The 27,244-nt window shown below is 55.9% G+C and overlaps 4 protein-coding genes across 4 annotated transcripts; 2 read left to right on the top strand and 2 right to left on the bottom strand.

Moving 5' to 3' along the window:
• Nucleotides 1–418: 418 nt before the first annotated feature.
• On the bottom strand, nucleotides 419–13,373 carry PINK1 (PTEN induced kinase 1). Its single transcript, XM_075172622.1, has 8 exons — nucleotides 13,050–13,373; nucleotides 10,668–10,979; nucleotides 9,571–9,674; nucleotides 7,395–7,577; nucleotides 6,343–6,506; nucleotides 3,431–3,558; nucleotides 2,082–2,318; nucleotides 419–1,670 (listed from the first exon to the last, which is right to left on the bottom strand). The coding sequence occupies exons 1-8, from the start codon at nucleotides 13,353–13,355 to the stop codon at nucleotides 1,392–1,394; spliced, it is 1,713 nt and encodes a 570-aa protein (XP_075028723.1). The 5' UTR covers nucleotides 13,356–13,373; the 3' UTR covers nucleotides 419–1,391.
• Nucleotides 13,374–14,623: 1,250 nt separating this feature from the next.
• CDA (cytidine deaminase) lies at nucleotides 14,624–17,198 on the bottom strand. Its single transcript, XM_075172088.1, is given in 6 exon segments — nucleotides 14,624–15,481; nucleotides 16,140–16,197; nucleotides 16,460–16,571; nucleotides 16,906–17,088; nucleotides 17,091–17,150; nucleotides 17,153–17,198. Coding segments are annotated over 6 exon segments (573 nt in total). The 3' UTR covers nucleotides 14,624–15,367.
• Nucleotides 17,199–19,862: 2,664 nt separating this feature from the next.
• On the top strand, nucleotides 19,863–21,068 carry FAM43B (family with sequence similarity 43 member B). Its single transcript, XM_075172086.1, has one exon. The coding sequence runs from the start codon at nucleotides 19,956–19,958 to the stop codon at nucleotides 20,844–20,846; it is 891 nt and encodes a 296-aa protein (XP_075028187.1). The 5' UTR covers nucleotides 19,863–19,955; the 3' UTR covers nucleotides 20,847–21,068.
• A 1,229-nt stretch (nucleotides 21,069–22,297) lies between these two features.
• MUL1 (mitochondrial E3 ubiquitin protein ligase 1) lies at nucleotides 22,298–25,217 on the top strand. The gene is made up of 4 exons (XM_075172614.1): nucleotides 22,298–22,463; nucleotides 22,561–22,648; nucleotides 22,927–23,047; nucleotides 23,859–25,217. The coding sequence occupies exons 1-4, from the start codon at nucleotides 22,344–22,346 to the stop codon at nucleotides 24,586–24,588; spliced, it is 1,059 nt and encodes a 352-aa protein (XP_075028715.1). The 5' UTR covers nucleotides 22,298–22,343; the 3' UTR covers nucleotides 24,589–25,217.
• Nucleotides 25,218–27,244: the final 2,027 nt, after the last annotated feature.

Below are 27,244 nucleotides of genomic sequence, written 5' to 3'. Positions count from 1 at the left end.
GCAGTGTGCTGTGCTCACAGGAAAACGAGCAGGGCCGTTCCCTGGTAGGCGGTTTTGCACTGATGCTGAACTGGACGCCGTTTCAGCGTGCGAGACCTTGATGGCACATTACTGCGTGATGATTTGCTCAGGGATATCAGCCACTTGACAAATGATGTCATCGACCTGGAAATGGCAGGAGCAGCCAGTGATTTACCGGTCAGGAGAGTATGAAACGGGCACATTCATGAGGCAAGGTCCGTTCCTCTTTGGGACCTCCGCTTGCTGGAATAAAATAACATGTTCCAGAGGTGGCAGCGGAAAGAGCCGAATGATCCTTTAAGACTCCACTGAATCAGGGCGACATTGCCCCCACGCCTCCACAGCCTAAAGCCTGGATCCCACGAGCGGAGATGAACTAGATGTAGAGAACCCACTCTGCAGCAGAGCTTAATCTTCAATTTATTGTGCAACAAGCATAAGTAACTTTCTCCCCAAGTTCCTCTAAACACAATTACAGACATGAAATCGAATGATGTTTTCATAAACACGACTGTTGTTGTTCAAACATTGATGTCTCCTATCCTCCCTGAGCAAAGGATATTACTTCATTGTTAAACAGAAAAAACAGGTAGGTAAAACAGAAGAGCATCACACTAAACTCTTTAAGCAGGCACTGCTGCTCAGCCCTATTTAGTTTGCAGTATTACCCCTAACTGGACATAGTTTGACTCGGCCTTGGACTCTGCGGCAGCAGTCGCTGCACAAATACAACAGTCAAGAAACAAATACAAGCAGGTTTTGGGTTCATTGTGCTTGCGCTATTTTGCGTACAACTAGCTAGATATGTAACGGTGCATTATCGTAAGAAGCGAGCAGCTCCTGACGCTCACCTTACCAGTCAGCACCTCACTGGGAGGCTTTTAGGCTGTCATTTTATAGCAAGATACGTCTGTGGCTGCAGAGGAATATAATCTTAAGATCACCGCCGTTTTCCCTAAGAAAAGAAAGACTGCACATCCCTTTGTCAGCTCAGCTTTCTCGGTGCATTGTTTAAATCTGTGATGCTTCCGTGTAAAGAGCAGCTAGACAGTGCCTCCTCCCACACACCCCCTTCTGAAAGGGAACTTGCTTCACTCAACATACGACTTAGACGTCAATTATGAATTCCCAAACGTGAGCAAAACCAACCACGTACCTCAGGACACCTGCAAGGTCCGCAAAGCCTCACCAAGAGAGTAATGAAGCGAGGGCATTTCCTCTAGCAGGGAGAGAAAAGCAGTGTGTAGTAACACTCGCTAGAGATAAACTCAACCTCTTAAATACAGGCCTGCGGTTTTGTTTCCTAAAGCACTATAGTATTCCAGGCAGACAGAAAAGACAGATTCCTATGTGCCTTTAGAAAGTGCTGTTTATCTATCGCACGGTTGTGTCCCAGACCGGCTTCTCCAGGCCAGCAACAGGAATATTGCTGCCCAGAGGTCTTCATACTCAAGGTTTGCCAAAAAGCACATCTTCATTTTGGTTTCTACCCGGCTTTTATCCACCAGTCCATCCATGAGCAGAGCGGCCGCAGACTGGCAGAGCAGCCAGGCAATCATCTGGTCGGGTTTCAGGGTCTTGGATGCTAGAACGCTTTCACCCCAGAGGGTTAGGTGAAGCACATTAGCAGCAACTCTAGCAGACAATCTCTGCAAAAGGAAGGAGAGGGAAGATTAGCCGATCCTGCCGAATCCTGTCACATCGCTAGCAGGTAGCATCTACACTGCCAGAAGTCCCCCAGGCCTCCTCTAAGGCACCGCAAAGTCTCTGTGAATAATAAAAAAACTCTTTATGACTATTTATTATCAGGCAACGCACGTAACCCCCCAATTCAAGGTCCAGTCCCTGACACAAACATCCGCTGAAATCCCTGGAACTATTCAGTGCAGCATGTGAGAGGCCGCACTGCACTTCAGCAAAGACCTTTTGTTTGTCTTTGATCATTATCTAGACTGCAGTAATATCAGGATTACAATCCTGAGCCCTCCGGAGCTAAATGATCTCCAAACAATACTCCCAAAGGCTGGTTAGATGACTTTTTCAAGACAACAATTGCTTACCTTGTTGGGATCCCTCTGAAGTAGCATCTTTATCACTTGCTTCACCTCAAGGGGCACGTGATCGGGCAGGCTTGGCAGCTGGTCTTCACGGTAACTTCTGCTTTCCAGAGTTGAGTCCCCGTGGCCATAGAAAGGATTGGCCAGGCCAAGGATTTCATAGGCGATTGCTCCAACAGCCCAAGCATCAGCTTTACTGTAGTTGATCACCGTGCCCGGACCAGGTGACGCTGTGATCACCTGCCACAGAGACAGGGATGTTCAAATAAACAGCTCTAGTGTGGGCTCTGTTCTATAATTTTCAAGGGTTAAGTCAGTATTTCTGCTGTAATAAACAGAAAGACTGAAACCAAAGCTAGGTTTCACCTAAATCTCTGATGTAAATATTCCTTATTGGCATGCTCTGAGCCTTTGGCACGGCTCAGCTCACCAGAACACTGGGAAGAGTTTGGTCATCGTGCCTAGGCTTCAGTCGTTGCCCCTGACCAGCATTCAGAGAGTCCTGAGAGCTATTTCACTCTGGGATTTTAGACAGACAGGAGACATGCAGATGACCAACCAATACTGCACCGGCACTTAAGCAATGCAAAGCAAGGTGCTCCAGGTCAAGCAGTTAAGGCTGTCTTCGCTTTTATTACTGTTATCATCAGAGAAATAAAAAGGAACTGTAAATAATTTCACAACCACCTTGAACTTCATCCAAAAACTACTGTCGCAACACAAGGACTGCTGCATAAATTTCTTTAATAGCTACATAGAAATGGGCCCGAGAAAAGACCAAAGAGCAAACTTTTTGTGGGAAAGGTCAATTCTGCCTCATAACACCGACTGATTACGTTTCACCTTTTAGCACTCAAGGTGTCTGTTCGACAACTGCTCAGCACAGGTCTGAAGCGGACTTCTTTTATTAGAGCAGAGATGTTTAGCAAGCATAACTCAAGTTAGGACATGGACCTCCTACGCCGCTTTACGGGACACGGCTCTCCCACGACGGAGCATAGGGTGAGATTAGTTACGCAGTAACCAGCTACGGGTACTGTCTTGCATGGCCGAGTTATGTCAGTAAGCAGGAACGCGGAGAAAATGGTCGATCTGATCGCAGGGGCTTTCAGCGGGTACGACTGTGAACACACACCAGCAGAGACCACACAGTCGGTGTGTGGGGGAAGGCTTAGGGACAAATCACAGCAAAATGATGTGCACACGTGCCCTCCACTGCTTCTAGACCTAATCCCACCCCTTTTCAAGTTCCTGTCGCAGCCTGCACCACAGCTGGGGCTGAAACATTTTAGTCCCGACAGCAGGACAAGCAGACAACCAGCAACACAAACCATCACTACAGGGGGATTTACCTCGGGAGCCATAAGACAGCCGTTGCCACCCCGATCCACGTAAGAGCTGGTGAAAGGCAGTCTCAAGCCGACGTTTTCATCTGCCAAACAGCAACCGAAGTCCGTGATCACCAGCCAGGGGCAGCCAGCTGCGAACGACACGGGGCTAGCAGAGTTAGCGTTCAGTTCAGGAACACCTGGCTGTATTAGACACCGCATCACATGGACACCAGAGACAGCCTTCAGGAACAATCTCAAAACCCCCAGGATTCAGCACAACCACATGCTGTTTTCCTCCTTCTCCTCCATATTATTAGGTGAAATATCGGTTTTATTAAAACAAAACTTGTTATTCCATTTCCTCTTTAGAGGGTATTACTGCTCCCCATGGAACGTGTCAAAATGTTGCAGATACCATAAAATTGAAGACACATAAGGTTAGAGACTCATCCATGATGAAGGAATATATTCTTTTTTTTTTTCCCTTCGTTTTTATCTATAGCAAAAGCTATCGACATATAGATATATAGTTAGCTACAGTAAAAGGCTGGAGAAACTTTGCATTAGTTAATAGTTCTTGTCCTGATGACAAGTCAAACATTGCAAGGTAGAATCATTACTTCTCCAGATGCCAATACAGAAAAATTGACACTTTAGATCACTCCTAAGCCCATTCAGCATAGCTCCAGAGCAGCTTTTCCTTCAAGAAAAGAAGGATGGCATTAGTATCACTGAAAACCTTCCACGGCTGCTGTACCAAGACCTTTAATTACACAGATCTGGCTGCCTTCTATTGTTTCCTGCCCATTTGAATCTCCATCACGCTGAAAAGGAGCTCAGGTAATTAAAATCTCAGTTACAGAGACTGCCAGGATGAAAACACTGCTTTTCAAAGAATCATAGAATCATTAAGGTTGGAAAAGACCTCTAAGATCATCGAGTCCAACCATCAACCCAACACCACCATACCCACTGCACCATGTCCCTAAGCGCCTCATCTACACGTCTTTTAAATACCTCCAGGGATGGGGACTCCACCACTGCCCTGGGCAGCCTGTTCCAAGGCCTGACCACTCTTTCAGTAAAGAAATTTCTCCTAATGTCCAACCTAAACCTCCCTTGGCGCAACTTGAGGCCATTTCCTCTCATCCTATCGCTTGTTACTTGGGAGAAGAAACCAACCCCCACCTCGCTACAACCTCCTTTCAGGTAGTTGTAGAGCGCGATGAGGTCTCCCCTCAGCCTCCTCTTCTCCAGACTAAACAACCCCAGTTCCCTCAGCCGCTCCCCATCAGACTTGTGCTCCAGGCCCTTCACCAGCTTCGTTGCCCTTCTCTGGACACGCTCCAGCACCTCCATGTCCTTCTTGTGGTGAGGGGCCCAGAAATGAACACAGGATTCGAGGTGCGGCCTCACCAGTGCCCAGTACAGGGGCACGATCACCTCCCTGCTCCTGCTGGCCACACTAGTTCTGATGCAGGCCAGGATGCCGTTGGCCTCCTTGGCCACCTGGGCACACTGCCGGCTCATGTTCAGCCGCTGTCGACCAGCACCCCCAGGTCCTTTTCCTCTGGGCAGCTTTCCAGCCACTCTTCCCCAAGCCTGCAGCGTTGCCTGGGGTTGTTGTGGCCGAAGTGCAGGACCCGGCACTAGGCCTTGTTGAACCTCACATTGGCCTGGGCCCATCGACCCAGCCTGTCCAGGTCCCTCTGCAGAGCCTTCCCACCCTCCAGCAGATCAACACTCCCGCTCAGCTTGGTGTCGTCTGCAGACTGACTGAGGGAGCACTCGATCCCCTCGTCCAGATCGTTGATAAAGAGATTGAACAGGACCGGCCCCAGCACTGAGCCCTGGGGAACACCGCTCGTGACCGGCCGCCAACCGGATTTAACTCCGTTGACCACAACTCTCTGGGCTCGGCCGTCCAGCCAGTTTTTTACCCAGCGAAGAGTGTACCTGTCTAGGCCGTGAGCCACCAGCTTCTCTAGGAGAATGCTGTGGGAGACAGTGTCAAAGGCTTTACTGAAGTCCAGGTAGACCACATCCACAGCCTTTCCCTCACCCACTAGGCGGGTCACCTGGTCATAGAAGGAGATCAGGTTGGTCAAGCAGGACCTGCCTTCCATGAACCCGTGCTGGCTGGGCCTGATCCCCTGGTTGTCCCAGACATGGCTTGTGAGCGCCCTCAAAACGAACCGCTCCATGATCTTCCCCGGCACTGAGGTCAGGCTGACCGGCCTGTAGTTCCCCGGATCCTCCTTCCAGCCCTTCTTGTAGATGGGTGTCACGTTAGCAAGCCTCCAGTCGTCCGGGACCTCCCCAGTTAACCAGGGCTGCTGGTAAATGATGGAGCGTGGCTTGGCAAGCTCCTCCGCCAGCTCCCTCAGTACCCTCGGGTGGATCCCATCCGGCCCCATTGGCTTTAACACTGTCAGTTCCCTTGCCTTCCAAACGATGTTCCATCATCCCAGGGTGCAGCACTATGAACCTGACCGAAAGGTCGGATTTTAAGAAGCGCCCTATCCTATCTGGCTACCGAGAGATGACAGAGCTGAGAGCCTGAAGCAAAGGCACCTCCAGCATCATCAGTCTGGCGTCACTATACACCCATCTGCTCCAGCCAACATTCGCTGTGCTTGTGTAACGCATCACCTTAACAATACTCTGCGTCTCTCCATCTGATGACAGCGCAACACTCCTTTCAAGTCCATTTTAATGATCCAAAACCTGAGGCACAGACAGGATAAATGACTTCCCCAGTGCTGCAGTGACAGCAAGCAGCAAGCTAAAAACTAAACCTGAGATTCTTCAAAGGGTTTGATGCTCATTTTTCCCCCAAACGCACACCTGGGTAGGACTTCCCCGAATACCTACACGACTGCATCACTTCTGTAGGTGACTTAATTGGCATTAATACTCAGAGATCTACATACCAGAATCAAATTCAACCAGGATGTTGTCAGACTTCAGGTCTCTGTGTGCTATTCCATGTCGAACAAGATGGTCCACACCTTCCAAGAGCTGTAAAATCATCATCGTGGAGAGACAAACATCTGGACTGCTCTCCCTCAGATACTGGCGCAGGGTGCACGGATAACTAGTCAGAACGAGGAAAACCTCTGAATTAGCATACTGGAAGCTTATCGCTTGCAGTTCAACCTCAGTGCTGTCTGGCTGGGGATGCTGCACACTTGTACGTGCCAAATTCTTCCTGATCTCCGCAACGCCTTCCCACCTCCCAGCCTCAACCTGACACCACTCCCCTGTCTGCTGTTCTCAAATCCTCTGTTTTGCAACACCACCCACCACTGAATTTTTGGTGCTCTTGCCCGAGTTCAACAACTGCAAATAAAAGAAGCCTCTTAAAACAGCATGGCGAGGGGCTCCAGGTATCAGTGGTCATTCTTACAGGTTTTTATGTACGGGTGTTATATTTTGCGTGAAAAAGGAGGCAGATCGTATGAGCAAAATGAGATGTGCTAATCAGGAGAAAGAACATATTCTTGAAATACAGAATGGACAGAGCACTTCTCCAGACGCGGGCAGAACAAGAGTGGAAAACAGAAGCTGCTTTTATGTCAGTGCCACAGCAATACCCATTCAAAACCAAAACCCACCCGAGAAAGCCAGAGATGCCAAGCACTAATAAATCTCATGACCGATTCTATTCCGTCTCTAGCGGCGTATTCAGACCAGGAGTGAAGTTCAGACTTAGAAGGGCAGACAAATGGGGACAAGCTCCACATTTCTTATTTTAATTTGGGGTAATTATTAAAAAGAATGGCTTGTCTTCATTGTTGAACTAGAGTTAAAATCTCAAGGACTTGGAACAGGTCTTAGGCGCTGTTTCCAAGAGCATACTCTGCTTTTTGGCAGCAGCCCAGGCCAAATCTTTGCAAGGACCCGGGTAGCAGCAGAATACACAGCCCTGCTGGGCAGTCTCATGAAAAGCCCGAGTCGCATTAACAAGCTTCTCTCTACCTACTTCTTCATCACCAGGAAGAGCGTGCGGCTGTGACCAATCCCTCTGGGATTCAGGCTTAATGGAAGAACATCGGGATAGTCTGTGAAGGCTCCGGGCAGCAAAGGGACTGAGGATGTGAATGCTCGGATCACCTGGATTATATTCGGATGAGGTTGCAACTTCTTCCTCCCAAGGACAGGTTTTCTGCACAAAAGTATAGATACCACAGATTCCATCGATCTCCTGGTCAGTTCTGATTTATCACAGACACATCTCTGTTATTTCTGGAATTACTTTTCATTAATATGGCCTGTCCTCCCCAGCAAAGGGTTCCAAAGCAGTGTGCAAACATGTTTATTCTGCAGCTAAAACCTTATTAGAGAGAGCATTAAGGCTGGCCGGTACAGATTACAGGACTGCACATTAAGCAAATATTCAAACATTCACATCCTGGAAACCATTCGGTTAGAAAGAACAGCGACAGCAACCTCCCTGCCCTCACGGCCAATTTCCTAACTGGCGCCTCAGCCCAGCGCTTCCCGCAGTGATGCAAAGCGCCCACAGCCCGAGCAGATCCACCGCAGCAGCAGGCAGGTCCCAGACTTTCTCTGGAGTTCAAAATCTACCCTGGCACTTCCTGAACCATCATCGAGGCAGTGCCGCCTGCTGATACACCAGCAGAGTGTGCACAGACCAAGGCTACCTGTGGCTGCTAGGAGCATGTTGTAACTGGATTTCCCTATATACGATGGCCGAACGGGAAATATTGGTGCTTTACCTGCACTGCAAACGAAGCTTTGCTGGAAACTCTTACACTTAACATGCAGCCTTTAATTTGATTCAAACCCTACTAGCCCTTCCACGTTGCTAACAAAGGCAGAGCTAGTCAGAGGCTGCTTCTCAGTTGAAAAAGAGCTACAACAGTAGCTTTAGAGAAAAAAAACCAAACACAATTACTTTGTTAGACATAAAATAAAGGTCAGCTTCACACTAGGCATATCAACTTAGACCCTCTATTTTATGGCACAGGCAGGAAGCACTCACTACAATGAAAGGCAGGTTACCTATCTGTGTCTGCAAAACAGATCTCTCTTCCCTCTCATCCCCTGAATGTCAAATATCCCTTTGGCTGCTCTGTTGCACTCTCAGCTAGCAACGTACCACACAGCATTCATTATTCATTTGTATTGGCAGCTGAGATGTATTTGAAATTTAAATCAGACAATCTGGACTGCGGACTCCATTGTTTCAAATCAAACAAAAAGACACACTTTTTAACAAAGAAATAGCTAACTCCAGATAATTTAAAAGTTTCCGTGCAATTTTCCACCTTCATGCTGTTTGCTCACTTCTCACTCAGGTGAAAGAGTGGGAAGCGAGTGATTTTCCATTTTCTTTCTTGCCAGTTTCTCTTCACTAGAACAGTTTCCACCTCCCTGCCCAGCACCCATTTTACAACCAAACCAGTTCTAAAATAATAGTCAAATTGTATTACAGTCAAATTGTCTGATGTTTAAAACAGTCAAATTGTTACCGATTGTAGGTCTATATTTCTGTAACTAAAAAGCACTATGACACACATTTAAATGATTTTTAATTAGCTCCTCCTAGCATTTAACAATATCTGCAGATATCAAAGCATTTCACACGTGTGGAAACTAAGACGGGGGCACAGAAGTGCCTGGCCACAGTCAGCCATCAGACCACTGGCAAGACCCCAGTTGGTCCCCAATTACTGGCATACCCTTCCGACACCCTTCTGGACTACGCCATCCAAGCCAGTACAGTTTAGCTGTAGGTATTCCCCACACGCCAACAAGCCGTGCCACAATCTGCTCCTCAGAGTCAACAAGACTGTGTTAAATCACTATTTGAACAGCGGTATTGCTATGCGGTTTCCTAACCGTGCTGGAGAAAAGCACACCGGAGAAAAATCCCCAAGGCGGCCAGCAGCCCGTCCCTGCGTGATGTTTGAGGAGTGCAGCACTTCTGAAGGCACCATCGTTTAGACAAAACATACGTATACGCCTCCTGAGCCATTAATAATCCCAAGGCTTCGTTTTTATCTACTTTCAGGAACTACTATAGAAACCTCTGGCCATCTTCCTAACAGTACAGATGTGCTGCAAAATTAATTGATGGATAAAATTAGCGTGTCACCATTTGAGAACTGCCGCCATTTCCATCATGACTGTACCTGCGGCCAGAGACAGCTCCATATTCTCCGGCTAAGGCAACCCCCGTGGCTGGAACAAGCTCTCGGCCCATAGCATCGAGGATGGCTTCACTTGACGAACCAGCCTGCAATGGCAATTACACACCACATTGATTAAAGCTCCAAAATCATCCAGCCTCAATACAGACTGAAAGCAGATAATCCTGACGCTGGCACTGCATCTGGAGTTAGATCAACTGAGACTAGATCAAAGAGACTCCCTTCTCTACTTTGAAAATCAGGGAAGGCAATTAACTACTTAAAGAATTGACCAAGGGACGTGGCAAGGCCTTTACTTGCAGAAAGAAATCCATTTGTCACTTCATATGCATCCTCGACTGTTAGCACTCTGAGCTATCACTCTAAGCTATACGTTAACACTCACCTTCGACTTCAAAACCTGACTGGAAAAGCCCACAGCTAAATGCTAGGGTTTTTCTGGAGCCCAAGGGGTTTCAGACATTGGCATTTTGGAAGTCCTTCTTAGAATATCCACCTGTCACATCAAGTGCCACAAAAACTCTTCAATGGGAAAAGACACGTGTTTTTTTTTAAATGTGGAATAGCCACACTGAGGGGTTGGATCATCAGAGAGTCACCCGGTCTGGGAAGCACTGGCGCAGATCTCGCCCATTCACTTCACGGCAAGGGGACCCAGCACACAGATTACTGCCCCAGCCCCGTGACCACTGACTCGCACCTCGGCCGCACCGTGCAGAAGAAAATATATTTCTATCCTGACGCCAACAAGGACACCGATTCCTAAAACAATGGCAGCAGTGGCTTTCCTTTTCTTACACCTTGCCATTACAGCCAGCTTCAGAAAAGCTTTCCTTCCAGAAACATCACCTCCACAACCAACAACTCCGCCACGAGCAGCTCTCAATGCCGATTCCAGAGGAATGATGAATGCTAATTACCTTGCTCTGGGACTGCTCGCTAACAATCGACGTCTCCAATGTCACATATCAACAACTTTGTTTTGACACGTTCATCGTGCACTACATAATAAGCGCTTTCAACACTTGAGCGTTAAACATTTCAGCCAGACTTTCCCAGATTAAGAACCCACTTCTTACCGAAATGTTCCACATCATTTTGATAGCTAACGGAAAAGCCTCTTTCAGTTGGTGTTTCTCTACGGGCTCCTCTTCAGCCACCTGTGAAGCCGAGCCACGATCCCGCTGCACAGTTGGCCCCTGCCCTGCGAGATGGCTGCTCTCCGCACACCCCTGGCGATCGCAAGAGAAAGGAATGGCTGCTTCGTACACAGCGGCGCTGCAGCCCTTCCCGATGGGTTGGCCAATGAGATACTCTTCCAGCTTGAAGCCCTGCCAGCGGAAGGCGCTCAGGGGATCTTTCTGCGGCTTGTTCTTTCCAACAAATACTGTCTGAAAGGAATAAGAAAAGACAACGATAAAAAACCCGCTCAGTTATTCAAGACTTCCCAACGAAGGAGAACTCTCTTACTGTATAAGCAATATTACACATCCAGCTGGGTTGGTCCAACCTGAAAGCCACAATCAAGCTCTAACTATTACAGCTCAAATCACTGTAACCATAGGGAAAATAATTTGCAGTATTTTTGTCTGAAACAGATTATCCCGACAACAGTCTTTATCAAAGGTGCCCTTTCCTCTGAGTGTAGAGGAATTGGGGAGGGGGAGTCACTTGTTAATCCAGAACATAAATATGTTTTGTAAAGACAAGACTAACTAAATACTTCTAAAAAGGGATGAACTATTACATTTTTCTCCCCCTCCATAAATAAACCAGGCAAATAGCATTTGAAAGAAAATTAAGAGCAACAACAGTGGAAAAACAATGCCCTGAGCTTTTGTGTCAGCGAGTATGAGCGTTGGTTAGTTCGAGGAAGAGTGAATCAGTGACGGGAGAAAGCTGGGGGAGGAAATCGAGAGAGACATGAGAAAACAAAGCACAGGAGGGCTGTTCTGGAGTTCAACCACAGCATTCACGATCCTACAGGTCTGGTGGTGCCACAGTTGTCACCTGGACCAATATAAACCCGCACAATTCTCTGGGAGCTACAACCCCAATGCGCCAGTGGCTGCCCTAGGGATGTGCCCCGTGGCAAAGGGACACAGATTCAGGGACGAGAGAAGGGGGAAGACAACAAATTTAACTACCCAGCGAGGGCAGGGGAGACACAGCATGCCGAGAAACTGCCGGGAAAGGCAGAGCCTCCGTGGCAATGTGTTTGTCTCCCGGTCAGTGGGGCAGGTGACAGCTGGCTCTGAACATGAAAGGTCTATTTTTACCCATGAAATATGTTCAGCACTGTCCGTTCCCGATGCCCTGCCAGCATGGCCTGGCCCAGCCTCGCGGGGTCCCCGTCTGCCTCAGGGAGAGGGGACGGACCTGGGGGCTCGACGCCAGCCTCCTGGGACACAAGACCCCAATCACCAGGGCCCTGGCCCCCTCCCTTTGTGGGGGGACAGGGACTGATGGGCTCCCCACAGTGAGGACCACTCTGGTACCTGCTTTAGGGTGGTGAGGAGCTGCTGACCGAGAGGCTTCCCAGTACCCTGTTCTGGGGAGAAAGAAGTGTCTGTGGGGCTGCTCACAGCAATGCCCCCTTCAGGGATGTGCCTGAGGGCTGCTCACAGCAGTCCCCCCCACTTTCCTTTGGGGGCAGATGGGTAGGTGTACCTGAGGGGCTCCCCACAGCAAAGACTCCCCATCCCCTTCACGGAAGGCATCTGAGGGGCTCCCCACAGCAAGGACCCCACCTCCCCTTCACGGAGTGTGTCTGAAGGGCTCTCCACAGCAAGGACCCTCTCCCCTTCACGGAGGGTGTCTGAAGGGCTCTCCACAGCAAGGACCCTCTCCCCTTCACGGAGGGTATCTGAGGGGCTCCCCACAACAAGGACCCTCTCCCTGTCACGGAGGGTATCTGAGGGGCTCCCCACAGCAAGGACCCTCTCCCCTTCACGAAGGGTATCTGAGGGGCTCCCCACAGCAAGGACCCCACCTCCCCTTCACAGAGGGTGTCTGAGGGGCTCCCCACAGCAAGGACCCCACCACCCCTTCACGAAGGGTGTCTGAGGGGCTCCCCACAGCAAGGACCCCCTCCCGTCACGGAGGGTGTCTGAGGGGCTCCCCACAGCAAGGACCCCACCTCCCCTTCACGGAGGGCGTCTGAGGGGCTCCCAACAGCAAGGACCCCACCTCCCCTTCACAGAGGGTATCTGAGGGGCTCCCCACAGCAAGGACCCCCTCCCCTTCACGGAGGGTGCCGAGGGGCTCCCCACAGCAAGGACCCTCTCCCCTTCACGGAGGGTATCTGAGGGGCTCCCCACAGCAAGGACCCCCTCCCCTCACGGAGGGCGTCTGAGGGGCTCCCCACAGCAAGGACCCCCTCCCCTCACGGAGGGTGCCGAGGGGCTCCCCAGAGGGAGGCCTGGGGTCCCGCAGCAGCCCCCCCCGAGGGGACGCCGCACCTGGATGTTGCGGCACGCCGCCTCGGCCCGTCGCTGCTCCTCCAGGCGCGGCTCCACCAGCCCCAGCGCCAGCGCCAGCGCCAGGCAGGCCCCGCCGCGGCCTCGCCGCGCCACGGCCGCCAGCCCGCTGGCCGGCCCGCGCAGGAGGAGGCGGCGGGCGGCCGGCAGCCAGGACAGCCAGGGCCGCCATGGCGAGGGCGGCGGGGCGGGCCGGGGGTCGGGCCGGGGGTCGGGCCGGGGGGCGCGGGGCAGGCGGCAGCGCGGCAGCAGGCGCAGGGCCCGGGCCAGCAGCAGCCGCACCGCCATGGCCGCCGCCTCAGCGCAACGGCCGCGGCGGCTCGGGGGGCGGGGCCGCGGCGGGGCGTCACCCGCGCGCGGCGGAGCGCCACGCCCCCCACGCTCCGTCCCTGCAGGGACGCGCGGCGGGCGCGAGCCGGGCAGGGCGGGGTGCGCGGCGGGGCACGGGGCGGGGCCCGGGGAACGGAGCGGGGCACGGCCCGGTGCAATGCAGAGCACAGCCCGGGACGCGGCTGGGCACGGCCCGGTGCGCCGCACGGCATGGGGCAGGGCACGGCCCGGTGCAATGCAGAGCACAGCCCGGGACGCGGCTGGGCACGGCCCGGTGCGCCGCACGGCACGGGGCAGGGCACGGCCCGGTGCAATGCGGAGCACAGCCCGGGACGCGGCTGGGCACGGCCCGGTGCGCCGCACGGCATGGGGCAGGGCACGGCCCGGTGCAATGCGGAGCACGGGCCGGGACGCGGCTGGGCACGGCCCGGTGCGCCGCACGGCATGGGGCAGGGCACGGCCCGGTGCAATGCAGAGCACGGGCCGGGGCGCGGCTGGGCACTGCCCGGTGCACGGCACGGCATGGGGCAAGGCACGGGGCAGGGCACGGCGCAGTGCAATGCAGAACACGGGCCGGGACACGGCTGGGCATGGCCCGGTGCCCGGCACAGCATGGGGCAGGGCACGGAGCGGGGCATGGCCCGGTGCAATGCAGAGCACAGACCGGGACACGGCTGGGCACGGCCCGGTGCACGGCATGGCATGGGGCAGGGCACGGCCCGGTGCACAGCAGGGCATGGAGCATGGCACCAGCAGCACACTGCCCTGCGCATGGCTTGTGCATGGCCAGGGCTCAGCCTGGTGTACGGCAGGGCATGGTGCGGAGTGCAGCGAAGGTACAGCCCTGTGCAATGCAGGGCACAGAGCAGGCCACAGCTGGGCGTGCCTTGTGCGTGGCAGGGCATGGAGCCGGGCACAGACTAGTGCACAGCAGGGCATAGAGCGCGGCACTCACAGAGCACTGTCCTGGGCATGGCTTGTGCTCGGTCCAGTGCAATGCAGGGCGTGGAGCAGGGCACAGCCTGGTGCCATGCAGGGCACAGACCGAGACACAGCTGGGCACGGGCTGGGCACGGCCAGGAAGGGCAGGAGGGCGCAGGCTGTGTGGGCAGCACTGCCCTGGCCACGCTCTGGGTCGTGCAGTGTCCTGGTCGTGTCCTGCCTACGCAGCCAGTGCCCTCCTGCCCTGTTCCCTGCGATTCATCATTTGCTGCAACTGCAGGAGATAAACCAGGACTGCTTTTATTTCACTTGGGCATAGGCAGTAATGCCCAGCCCAGTGCTGGTTGGGAAATGTAACGCATTCGTTTTCCATTATGCATTATTAAATTAATATTACAATCAGCAAATGGCATTACTCTGGAGACAGAAAACCCTCCAGAAGCCCTCAAAAACTCCTCTCCCTCTTCATCCCCACAAACAGAATAAAAGCAAAGAAAACAAACTGAAGAGAAACAAGCAAAGGACATGCTCAGCATGGTAACTGTGCAGTTCTAGCAAATTGCCTAATCTAAATTGGCTTATTAATAACGGCTGGGGTTGATGGAGCCTTTCCTTTTTGCTTCTCATTTAGAGCTGAAGAATTCAGCATTTTCCCAAGATTTTGCATTATTCAGGAGTGGTTTCTGGACCAACAAGCCCGAGCTTGAGCCATGCATCAAAGCTTGAGCCGTGCATCAAACTCTTCTCTGCCTATGAACTTCCCCCTCGATTACAGCGATATCTGGACACTTTTTTTCTAATAACAGGGAATTTCTACGATTTGATTTTGCTGTTTCCCCGGGGCGAGGTGGGGCCAGCGTCTGCGAATCAGCGCTGAATCAGAAGATGAGCAAGAGGAATGGGTAACTTAACACTATAAACGCATTTCCATTGCATCGTCCCCAAAAAGCCACTTACACGCTGGGGAAACTGGGGAAAACCATCCTCCCCTGCTGCCGAAGGGCAAAGGCCGGAGGCGGCCGTGCCGCTCACACCTTCTTCAGGTCCTCAGGGCCGAAGGAGAGTGGCAGCAGCTCCTCCAGCCTCTTGACGATATAGGTGCCATCAGCTTTGGTGAGGTAGACATCCCAGTCTGTGCCGAACTGGAGGAGAAGAGGGGGGAGAAGTGCCCGATGCAAAACCTGCACTTCTTCCTCAAATTACTCAAACAATCCTTTTTTTTGGCTGGGTTCATGGGGAGCATCCCCCTCTATTGCATGTATTTTGGGGCAGCTTTTCAGCATCTGGGCTGAAATTTCAGGATCTGGGCTCAGATCCTGCATTTTTGCCCCCCCCCCAGGGTGAGCCCCAGTGCCTCTGAACCTGCCGAATCCGGCCTTCGAGCCGAGCCCCGCGACCCATTAAATATTATCCACCCAAAAATGGGCTGTGGGTGCCAGGGTGCCCACGGGAGGTAAGAGTGGGAGAGGCTCTGCGGGGAGCTCGGCTTTTGCAGGGAAAGCCCTGTTTTCAGGCTTGGCAGAGCCGGGGCGACGGCTCCGGGGCCGAACTCTGCACCCGGCAGCTCCTGGGAGGAATAAAACCCGCTGGGGAGGGCGAGTTAATGAATTACCACCGGGCACCCGCTCCCGCGGGGCAGGGAGGAATACCCCTTTCCCAGCGGACAGTACAATTTGAGGAGCCCGGAGGTGGCCCTGGGGCTGGGGACAGGGGGGTTGCAACCCCGGCTTTGCACCTCCAGGTGTTTTGGGGGGAGATGCCTGGGGTCAGGACACGCGGGACCCCCGTGCGAGCCATCACCTCTCTCATCACTTGTCTGCAGGCGCCGCAGGGCACGATGAAGTGGTCCCCCATGTCACTGCCAAAGGAGAAGGTCACAGAGCTCAGTCTTGCGGTCGCAGGCGGGGGGAACACCTGCAGAAGACCTTCGTGCACCAATAAACACGGAGCCAAAGCAGATTTTCCCCCCAATTCCTCCCAAAACCCATGCAAAAACCTGCCTCCCCCCACAAAAACGCTCGGGCTGCTGCAGCAGAAGCTGCCCGTTGGGCGCACAGGGGGTTTTCCCGCTGGCCCCCCCCTCCCGTCCCTCGCCGTGCCTGCTCTCGGCGCGCCCTTACCTGGCGATGGCCATGGCCCTGAAGCTGCTGTGCCCCTCCGAGATGGCTTTCTGGATGGCGGTGCGCTCGGCGCACACCCCCAGGCTGTAGCAAGCATTCTCCACGTTGCACCCTGCGGGGAAGCCCCCGGCACCGGCTCAGGCACCCCGAACCCCACCGGCTTCCCTCTGGGTGATTTTTTTGGGGGAATTTGCAAAGGAAAGCCATTTTCTGTGTGCACCACCCGATCCCAGGCTCTTGCCAACACATTCCCTGCTTCCCCTATTTATTTCCCGTATTTTCCCATCCGCTGTGATCTTTGGCTCGCTCTGGGATGGCGACTGCCAAGAGGCAGCCGGGGGGGGAACCAGCACCCTATGCCAACCCCGCTGCACCCCCATGCATGGCCAAAGGGTTGCAGGGGGGACCCCAAAACCCAAGGGGGAGGTCGCATGGCCCCGGCTTACCAGAGAAGATCTCCCCGCTGGCGGTGAGCAGCGCGGCACCCACCGGGAAGCGGCTGTAGGGGCAATAGGCACGGTTTTTGGCCTCGCGGCTGCGGCGCAGCAGGAGCTGCAGGCACTCGCCCTGGGGCCGGCCCGGGGGGGCAGCAGGGGCCGGGCGCTGCCCACCGCCCTCCATGCCTGCGCCCGCCTGCCCTGCCCGCTGACGCCGCAGTTAAATATTTCCTCACCTGGAAAATAGGCTGGCCGCCCTGCCGGGATAACGCCCCAGCGTGCGGCCAAACCCCGGGAAGCATCCCTGGGGGCAGCCATGACCCCCAAAGCATCAGGCTCAGGGGGTCCCGTGTCCCATCCCCGCCTGCTGTCTCATTTTTTCCAGTTTCTCCTTTGTTTCTTTTTTACCTCCTCCTTTCTCTGTCCTGGCAGAGCATTTTTCCGCCACCGCCTCGGCAGTTTTTTCCTCCCCAGTTGAAAACTGGTTACGCGGCTCCACGGGAAAATGTCATTAAATCATTCCTGGGGGCGGGGGACAACAGCTCCTGACCAGTGAGATCAAAAGAAATAAATTAACTTGACTGAAAACAGAAAAAATAATAATAAAAATATTTATCTATCTATCTCACATTTTCCTAGGTCTTTTAACTACCATCTGCCAGGCAGCAGGGAAAGCTAGCTGAAGAGGCAATAAAAGCCTGTTTCGGGATGCCCTCGTGCCGCTCGAGCCCAAATTTGGTTCAGTTGGTGCTTCCGTGGGAATCAACCCACACGGGGTAAAGGGCTCCCGGAATGCCAGGCTGATCAGCAAATTGCTCTTTAATTAAAGATATCTCTTTTTTTCCCCTTGGTGGAGGAGCTTAATGCCCCATTTTCTGGCTGCAAGGATGGGTGTCACAGTCCCCATTGATTTACCACTAGGATTTTTGTCCAGTTTGCTGGATTTGGGGAGGATTTTAACCTTACCCGCTGGTTTTGCCAGCAAATCTTGGCGCTGGGTCGCTGCTGACAAGCCACAACAGGCTGGGATGCAGCACCCAAATTGGCAGCAGCCTCTGATGTGGTATAAATGCCGGGAGCTGAGGATGGAGCATGGGGCAGTGAGAGGACCACAGGCAACCCAAGAAATCAAAGCTGGGACGCTGAGATCAGTATTGTCCCGGGGGATAACCAGGCGACCCACCTTCCTCGCACCCCATGCAGGTGCTTGTTCACTCTGGAACCTAATGATGACAGTTAGCAACTTGCAAGGGCCGTCAGTCAAGGCAATCGGCAGCTAGAGGGGAGATTGGCAGCCCTGAATCAGCTCAGAGCCCTTTTTTCAGCTTTCAAAGTGCAAATCCTGGTTGTTTTCCCATCTAAAATGAGCCGCAGATGCTCCTGTGCCCCCACCCTGTTATCCAGCGCGATCCCCACAAAACCTGGGAGAGAAAATTAAAACCAGCCCCAGGGCAGCTGGGGGAACAGACCGGAGCAGGAAAACCCCCCTCCTAAATAATGTGGACTCTAAATAAACGAGCTTTCGGGGGCTGGGGTTAAACCTGCCCTGTCAATATGAACACCGAGCAATTAAAGAAAGAGTCCTTACCTGAGGGCGAGAACAGAAATAACCAGAGATAGAGGCTGGCGTGGATAGAAACCTTCCTCACTTGCACTAGTTCACTAATTGCCACCTCCCCAAAACCATCCTCGCGCTGGGAGCAAACCACGCACCCCGAGCAGAAAAGCCGAAAACCACACAAACTTATGCATTTTTTATTATTTTGGCTGCAAAAACCTACGAGGCTGCTGAGGCCACGGCAGCAAGAGGAGCGGGGCTGGTGCTGCCTGCCTGTGAACCAGCTATTTTAAGGTTGCAGTTGCTTCACTCAAACCATAGAAAAGCTGGGAAGCTGCCGGGAAATGGCTTCCTGCTCCCTGCAACACCCCGCTCGGGTTTTCCTCCCTAAATGGATGAAAAATGGGGGTATATGCTGTTATTTTACCCCTTTCTCCTCCCCATTTTTTAATCCCAAGGCAGACAGAGCATCTTCGTGGGTCCCCGAGCCTGGGGGTCTCCCCGCTGCACCCACAAGAAGCCCCAGGTAGCAAAAAAAAGAAAAGTGGAAATTAGGAAATTAGGGTTTGAGCCGAAGGAGCTGAATCCTGAACAGCCTCAGACTCCACCGTGGGGCTGCAATCTCGCAGGCACCCCGCAGCGCTCCCCAAAAATCCCCCCCCAGGCTGTGCTGCTCAGAAATGGCATTTCATTTTCCCCGGAGAGAAGCCATCCCGGGGCCTCAGCCAGAGTTAAAAGCAACAGGTTAAAAGCCAAAAGCTCGGCCCAAGAGGGAAGACCTGGCTGGCTTGGAAATAATGGGGGAAAATGGGGTTTCTGGAGCAAAAAATGCCAGCAAACCTGCAGGATCTGCAAACCCCGGTGCACCCCCTCATGCAACGCTCAGGTTTGGGGAAAAACCCCCTCTTTCCTCATGCTGGGGTCAGGAGCCAATGTCCAACCCTCCCAAAAATCATCCCCCCAGATCCTGCCATAATTTCCCCCTGCGCGGGTGGGCTTTGGTGCTGGGGGTCTGGCCACTGCATGGGGGGGGTCTTTATTTTACCAGCGTCTTTATTTCCCTGCCCGAGCACGAAGTGAGCGCGCGTCCGGCGGCGTGCACGGCGGCGGGGGGCGTCCGCCGGCGGCTCCCCGCGTGCTCGGGGCCGGGGCGACGCGGCGTCGCGGGGAGGTGGAGCAGCCCACGGAGAGCTGCGTCCCCACAGCCACCGCCGCTCCCGCAGCAGGCGCAGGCAGCAGCCGGAGCGCCGCGGCTCCTCGGCCAAGCGGCTCCGCATCCTCCGTGGGCAGACGGCATCGGATACAGCAACTGCATCCCACCGCACCGGGGTAGGGGCATCCCCCCCTGGGTGGGGGGGTGCGGGGACACCCCCCAGCCAGCTTTGGGGTCCAGGGCGGGGGGTCCCTCTGCTCGCACGGGGGTCGGCGGGGGCCGTTGCGGCGGGGCCCGGATTAGCGGAGGCGTGCGGGGCGGCCGGGGGGGCCCCTCGGCGGAGCGGAGATGCTGCCCTGGCGCCGGAGCAAGTTTGTGCTGGTGGAAAATGAACGTAAGTGCAAAGGCAAGAGCCTGGGGCCGGGGCTGAGCTACGCCGCGCTGCTGGCCGGCTTCCTGCGCTCCTGCCCGGACCTGCTGCCTGACTGCCCGCTCGAGCGGCTGGGCAGCGTCTTCCGCGGCAAACGCCAGAAAGTGGAGCTGAACAAGGAGGACCCGACGTACACGGTGCGGTACCTGGGCAACGCCGTCACCCTGCACGCCAAGGGCGAGGGCTGCACGGAGGAGGCGGTGGGCAAGATCTGGGCTAAGAGCGACGCGGGAGCCGGCGGGGCCAAGATGAAGCTGACGTTGGGACCGCAAGGCATCCGTATGACCCCCTGCGAGAAGGGAGCCCGCCGGCCAGGCCACGCGTACCTCCTGCACCGCATCACCTACTGCGCCGCCGACCGCCGGCACCCCAAGGTCTTCGCCTGGGTTTACCGGCACCAGGTGAAGAACAAGGCGGTGGTGCTGCGCTGCCACGCCGTCCTGGTCTCCAAAGCCGACAAGGCGCGCGCCATGGCCCTGCTCCTCTACCAGACCTCCGCCTCCGCCTTCAACGAGTTCAAGCGCCTCAAGAGGCAGAACGATTTCCGCCATGTCCAGCAGCAGCTCCTGGGCGACGCCATCGTCCCCTTGGTGCCCCTCCGCAGGCTGCTCAACGCCAAGTGTCCCTACCGCCCGCCCGCCGAGAGGGCCCGCTGCGCCCCCCGCCTCAGCTCCATCCTGGAGGAGGAGGAGGAGGAGGCCTTCGGCACCGGCGCACCCCGGGGGGACGGCGGTCCCGCCGCCGTGCTGCGGCTGGCCAGGGAGATGCGGGGGTGCAGCCTGCGCGGCCCCCGGCCCCTGGCGTGCTGAGCAGCAGTGGTGGGTCACCCCGTTTTGGGGACTCGGTGCCCTCCCTGCGCCCGAAGTTGGACCCTCCTCGGGGACAAATCTGGACGAGACAGCGGCTTCATTTGCAAGGAAGACCCCTGGGGGGGTGGGTTTGCACCCCATGGGCACCCCTGGCTGCCGCACACGAACTCGCTCTCGTGCCTCCTCTGCGGCGTCCATAATAAAGTTAATGTCTGTTTTCTGCAGTGTAACAGCGCCTGTGTCTCGCCTGGACCGAGCCCCGGCAAACGGGAGAGGAAGAGTTAAGCTCCGCACCGAGGCAGTTTTGGGGGGTTTATGCTGAATTTACCCCTCGCAAGGGAAGCCAAGCTGGGGGGGCTGCGGGGCTCCTGACGCTTTCTGCACCCTCCCTGCGGCACCAAGGGCTGGCGAGAGCTGCTCCGCGTAGTCATGGCAACTCGGTTTTTTAAATATAGAGCTGGGGGGGGCAGCACAAGGCTGCCCGCACCGGGGAGGCTGCGATGGGGGTTTGGCCCCTTGGATCCCCAGCAGGGAGTGGGGCTTGCCTGCATCCCCCAAAAGCAGCGCCAAGGCCCTGAACATCAATTATCTACCAAAAATTTCTGGTTTTTTCCTCCCCTTTTGCTGCTTTCCCAGAATAAGCAATGGCAAGGGGATAGGCGGGGGGAGCAGGGTCTTGTCCCCCCCAGCACAGGGCTGGTCTGGCTGTGGCCCTGCGTGGGGTGTGGGAGAAGGACCCTACAAAATGGGGCTGGGGGCTGCATCCCCACAGGCCTTGTGCTGAGCCGTGTCCTCGCAGTGGGGGGGCCCTTCGGGGCCGTGGGGTGCTGCTGCCCCACACCCTGATGAGGGGGTGTAAACACCCCCCCCCCAAGGCGCTATAGGGCTGGGGTTTGGGCAGATCCTCCCCCCCAGCCCATGGGGCAGAGGCTTTGGCCTGACACCCCCCAAGCTCTGCAGGGGGCTGGGATTTGGGCAGCCCTCCACCACCAGGGCCCGGCGGGGGGGGCTGAGGATGCTCTCCCCAGGGCCCTGGGAGTATTAGGATTTGGGCCCCGCTACTGATATCCTGAGGGGTGGCTGGGATTTGGGCTAATCCCCCCAAGGCCCTGTGGGGCCGGGGTTTAGCCTCCCCCCCGAAGACCCGGGGGGGGTGGGGGTGAGGGGCTGGGACCCCTCCGCCTCCCCGCCAAGGCCCGGGGCTGGGATTTACTCCCCCTAAGGCCCGCTGGGGCCGGGATCTGGCCGGTCTCCCCCCTCCCAGGCCCTCTGGGGCTGGGATTTGGGCTCCCCCCGCGCCCCCCCAACAAGACCTTGGGGGGGGGGGGCTCAGGGCCCTTCGTGCCGCGTTGGGCCCCCTCCCGCCCGCAGCGGCGGCCCTGGCGGACCGCGTCTCTATGGTGGCGGTGCCGCCCGCCAGAGCGTCGCGGCCTACGTCATCATTCAGCGCCGGCGGCGGCGGATGGTTGCCGCGGTAACGGCACGGCAGCGGCGGCGATGGAGGGTGGCGGGCGGCCCTCGGCCGCGCAGGCCGCGCTGCTGGCCGCCAGCACCGCCCTTACCGCCCTGGTCTACTCCGTCTACCGGCAGAAGGCCCGCGTCGCCCGCGGCCTCGAGGTGGGTGCGAGGGGACCCGGACGGCGCGCACGGGCCCGGGCCCGAGCCGCGGCCTGGTCCCGTCGGCTGAGCCGCGGCCTCCGTTTCCTCCCCGCAGGGCGCCAGGAGGGTCCGGCTGGACGGGGACCTGCGGGCGGTGCTGCTGGAGGCGCCGGGGCGCTGCGTCCCCTACGCGGTCATCGAAGGTAGGGACAGGGCCCAAAGCGGGGGCTATGGGGGCGCATCCTCACCCCAGCTGCCCCCTCGCCGGGTGGGTTTCATCCCCAGCCCCGCGGTTCTGCTCCCATCAGCTCATCTCTCTCTTGTCAGGCGGCCACTGGCTATGCTGATGGCTCAAAACACGCACTCTCAGCTCTGCGGCCCCCATCTTGTTCAGATACTGCTCATACTCACTGTACGCAATAAGAAATGGAGCAGAAAATGAACGAGCACCTCACACACCTGCTTTGGATTTGTCTTTCAGGCGTGGTGCGGTCCGTTAAGGAGACCCTGAGCAGCCAGTTTGTGGAGAACTGCAAGGGCGTCGTCCAGAGGCTGACGCTGCAGGAGCATAAGATGGTGTGGAACCGAACAACCCATCTCTGGTATGTGCCCAGCACCCGCGAACCTCCGGCTGAGGTGCCCTCAGGGGGCCTGACACGCTGAAGTGACTTCAGGTGTGGCCAGAGTGACCCAGGCGCCCCAGACCTGGACCCCACAGTGGCCCCTTTACAGCTGCCGAAACGGGGCACGTTTGGCTGTTTTCAGGGCTGTATCCTTGCAGAGTTCATACAGGGGCTGTAGACAATGAGCACGCAGAGTAACCCAGCGTGAGCAGAACATTTATCAGCAGCCCCACGTTGTTGTTATGGAGGTGGCCACAGGACAGTATTTCCCGAGCAAAACAACACCTTCAAAACAGAAATTCAGTTGGATTTGGGGCGATACCTGCACCCAGGGGACCTGAGGATGGTCCCGAGAGCAGCCTGGCCCACGAGAGCTGCTGAAACGAGAGCATAGCAATTCTCGTCGAGCCTTAGCTAATTGGATAACCCTTATCAAATTTGCGCTTGTGTGACAGGCAGCGCTTCTCCTCGCAGGGCGGTTTCTGGGAGCCACGGGGAGATGAGGGGGAATTAGGTGGGCCGAAGTGCTCTCCCGGTGACGGTGGAAGCCCACTTCTGCGGGGACTGTGGAAGAGTTGAGGTGAAGGCGGAGGGCCTCGGGCACACCCGGATGGTGCCACGAGGGGAGAAGCGCCACTCTCCAGTGAGTCCCACCCAGATAAACTGCGCTCAGGGCAGGTGATAGCTGGCAGTACCCAAAAATGGCAAGTCAGCCCACGCGGTGTTTCCCTGCCGGCCTCGGGGGAAGTGCTAATGCTCGCGTTTGCTTTATCCCCGTCTCCTTCCCCAGGAACGACTACGAGAAGATCATCCACCAGAGAACCAACACCACCCCCTTTGACCTGGTCCCGCAGGAGGAAGGTGCTGGCGTCACTGTCAGGGTGATGAAGCCGCTGGATGCCGCCGAGCTCAGCCTGGAGACGGTGTACGAGAAATTTCATCCCTCCGTCCAGTCCTTCACCGACGTCATCGGCCACTACATCAGCGGAGAGCGCCCGAAGGGCATTCAGGAGACGGAGCAGATGCTGAAGGTGGGCACGGCGCTGACGGGGGTGGGAGAGCTGGTCCTGGATAACACCATGATCAAGCTGCAGCCCCCGAAGCAGGGCATGCCCTACTACCTGAGCAGCGTGGATTTCGACTCCTTGCTGCAGAAACAAGAATCGAACGTCCGGTTCTGGAAAATCCTGACCGTCGTTTTCGGTTTTGCCACCTGCGCCGTCCTGTTCTTCATCCTACGGAAGCAATACCGGCATCACCGAGAGCAGCAGCACCTCAAGCAAATGCAGGATGAATTCCGGCAGGCCCAGGAGCGCCTGATGCGCGAAATGAACGTGGAGGGCGGAGAGACGCTCAAACACGCCTGCGTCATCTGCTTGAGCAACACCAAATCCTGCGTCTTCCTGGAGTGCGGGCACGTTTGCTCTTGCAACGAGTGCTACCAGGCTCTCCCTGAGCCCAAAAGGTGCCCGATCTGCAGGCAGGCCATCGCCAGGGTAGTTCCCTTATACAACAGTTAAATTTCCGTGGGCAAGGGGAGCTTTTGGCATTAAAGCTGCCTCTCGCAAAGAGGTTTTCTCGCCTCGCTACTTGGGTGGTTGATTTTGGGGAAGGGGAGGGAGTTTGAGTGAGCAGGGTGCTTCGACTGGGGCGCAGAGCCAGGTCTTAAAAGGCGACGGTCCAGCTGATCAGGGCTCACGTCGCGCTCCGGAGGTTTTCGGGGTGGGAGACGAGGAGTCCTCGCAAAGGGCACGGCGCTCAGCTGGGAGGTGCAGTTTCAAGCTCTTCTGTTACGAGCCGGACTCTGGGGGTTTGCGTCATGGTTTACTGAGCCTGCGGTCCCTTACCCCGCTTATAAAAACGTTGTGGGGGGAAAAAAAAGGTGTATGGCGGCTTCTCAGAGGCTGCAGAATTCGGGCGATGCTGCCAGCTAGCTCAGGGACCGACGGAGCAGGGTGGGCTTTCAGAGAGCTCCTAGGGGGCTTTGTGTGAACACAAGCGATTGTGAGATCGTCCGCAAAATCAGTTTGTGACCGTCTCACGCCAGGACGCGAGAATGGGGAGGTGAAAACGCCGCGGCTGATTTCTGCACTTGGCTTGAGCTGGGATAGAAAATGGGATGTAAAGTAATAAAATAGGACGAAAAGTGTGTTTGTCTCGGATCATTACGTGACCCTGAGGGGGGTGACGGGATCTGCCACCCCTCTGTGCTCCCTGGGGTGTACAAGCTGCGCTGATAGACGCCAGAGGAACGTAAATCGCCCCGAGCGGTGATCGCGGTTGGGGTAAGGGGGGTGGGATCTTGTCCCTCCGCACTGAATCCAGCCATGATGGACACCGCTGTCCCCTTGTCTGTAACCAAAACCCCCAACTTTCACACAAAAAAGGAAAATTCCCTTCCCCCACTCCCCCCATTTTGCTATAAATAACGTATGGTAGCTGCACCCGAGAGGGTTAACGAACCCAAAGTAACGCTTCAATTAACATTTGCTGTGGAGGGCCCCGAGTTTTCAATTAGAGAAACAGGGGCGGGGCGGGGGAGCCCCTGTTTTGGGAGCCTGGAGTAGGAACAGCCGAAAACCCCGGAACTGGAGCAGCCCCCAGGATTTGGGGGAAGACCCCACGCTCCATCCGATGCCTGCGGGCAGGCAGAGCCGCTGGCATCCCCCTCACTCGAGGGGTCCCTGTGCGCCGGTGCATTGAAAAGGAAATAGTTTTTTTCCATCAACTGCCAAGAAAAATGGTGAATTTAACAAGGAAATAGGTTATTTACTCGTTAAACGTTAACTGGACTGGCTGGGCAGCGTCCGAAGGCCGCTGTGGTTGCGCGGCACAAAACCACCGGCTTCATTTCCCTGCCAGCCCGAGGAGCGGGGCCTTGGGCAGCCCCAGCGCCGGGAAGAGCCGCATCCAGCCGCCCCGCCGGCTGTAGATGGCGGTGGCTGCCCGCCTGCGCGCTGCCTGCCGGCGGGAAAAGCCAGAATCCCAGCAGGAAAAGCCAGGCTCCAGCTCGCTGGCGGAGGCGTCCCTCCTCTCCCCACGGTTATCGCCCTGCTTTGCCCTTTGCGCCCTTCTGCTGCTGCCAGAAAATAAAATCTCCTTTTATCAGGGGCTCAAAGTGCATCGTGGAAAAAAAAAAACAAACAAGAAACCCCCAAGACTTCCTGAAGGATCGGCTCTGCCAAATCACGTGCCAAATGCTGCCATCTTCCCAAGAGCGTGGATTTAAGATCCGGACCAGCTGCGACCCCGACTCCTTTTCTTAAAAGCACTTTTCTGCTGTAAAAATCATATTTAGAGGCTTTTTTTTTTTTTTTTTGGCCGTTACAGCCTATCACTCCCTGTATTGTATCAAGGCTTTGCCTTTCCCTGCCCGGCTGTGGTTTCCTGGGGACCAACCACCCCGAAAAGCCTCGTCCCCTCGACAGGGACAGCGGGGAGGTCACCCCCTCCCATGCAGAGCAGTCCAGGATGCGGCCTCGAGCCTCAGCATTTTCCCCAGGGAACGGAGCCGTCACGCAAAGTCTAAAAATACACTTTTAGGGGGGCTGTGCTTTCCCCGTTACCTTTCGCCTCCTGTTTTCAAGCTTTCCCCCATGATATCTCGGGCATAGACGCAACCTTATGTAAGGAGCTGACAGCTCGGGGGTGTGCGGGGGTGCGCGGGAGAGGGGCTCGCGCGGCTCCTGGAGCTGAGAGTTTCAGCAAACAAGGGGTTTTGAGATGGGAGCAGCCCCGGGGCAGCGTGCCCAGGCTCCAGCGTCGCAGGGCACCCTGTCATTGCCATGCCCCTGTCCCGCTCAGCCCCAAAATGAGCCAGGCCCCCACTTCTGGAGAAGTCCGCTGGTGGAGATGTAACCCAGCCTTGCACAAATGGGTTTTTGCTGCTGTCCCCACTGTTCCCCCACTCCGCTTTGCAGGGGATGCACCAGGGATGCCTGAACCCCCCCACATAGCTGTGGTCTTCCCCAAAACGATAGCCCCAGCCTTCCCATCGCCCCTTGGCCAGGCTGGCTTGCTTTGCTGGCAATAACCCGCTGCTGCGGCAACACTGCGGGGAAAACCTTGTGGAAAGCTCGCAGCGACCCAAAAGCCCTCCCGCAGTCCCCCAGGAAAGACTTGTGCAGGGACACATCCTGGGGACTGACAGCCAAGTGCACCCTGACCGACTCCCCG

Source organism: Calonectris borealis, chromosome 23, assembly GCF_964195595.1.
Source record: "Calonectris borealis chromosome 23, bCalBor7.hap1.2, whole genome shotgun sequence".
NCBI lineage: Eukaryota > Metazoa > Chordata > Aves > Procellariiformes > Procellariidae > Calonectris > Calonectris borealis.
Note: the sequence above shows the minus strand (reverse complement) of the source record. Positions and strands in the feature narration are given on the sequence as shown.

Bases quoted from the DNA above. Each gene is read 5' to 3' on its own strand.
- PINK1 (XM_075172622.1), bottom strand. From the start codon at position 13,355: ATGGCGGTGCGGCTGCTGCTGGCCCGGGCCCTGCGCCTGCTGCCGCGC. The intron at 7,578-9,570 runs GTACAGTCATGA...ACTTTTGTGCAG, and splicing joins GGAGCTGTCTCTGGCCGCAG to AAAACCTGTCCTTGGGAGGA. The intron at 6,507-7,394 runs GTAGGTAGAGAG...CGTTCTGACTAG, and splicing joins CTCTTCCTGGTGATGAAGAA to TTATCCGTGCACCCTGCGCC.
- FAM43B (XM_075172086.1), top strand. From the start codon at position 19,956: ATGCTGCCCTGGCGCCGGAGCAAGTTTGTGCTGGTGGAAAATGAACGT.
- MUL1 (XM_075172614.1), top strand. From the start codon at position 22,344: ATGGAGGGTGGCGGGCGGCCCTCGGCCGCGCAGGCCGCGCTGCTGGCC. The intron at 22,464-22,560 runs GTGGGTGCGAGG...TCCTCCCCGCAG, and splicing joins GCGTCGCCCGCGGCCTCGAG to GGCGCCAGGAGGGTCCGGCT. The intron at 23,048-23,858 runs GTATGTGCCCAG...CTCCTTCCCCAG, and splicing joins AACCGAACAACCCATCTCTG to GAACGACTACGAGAAGATCA.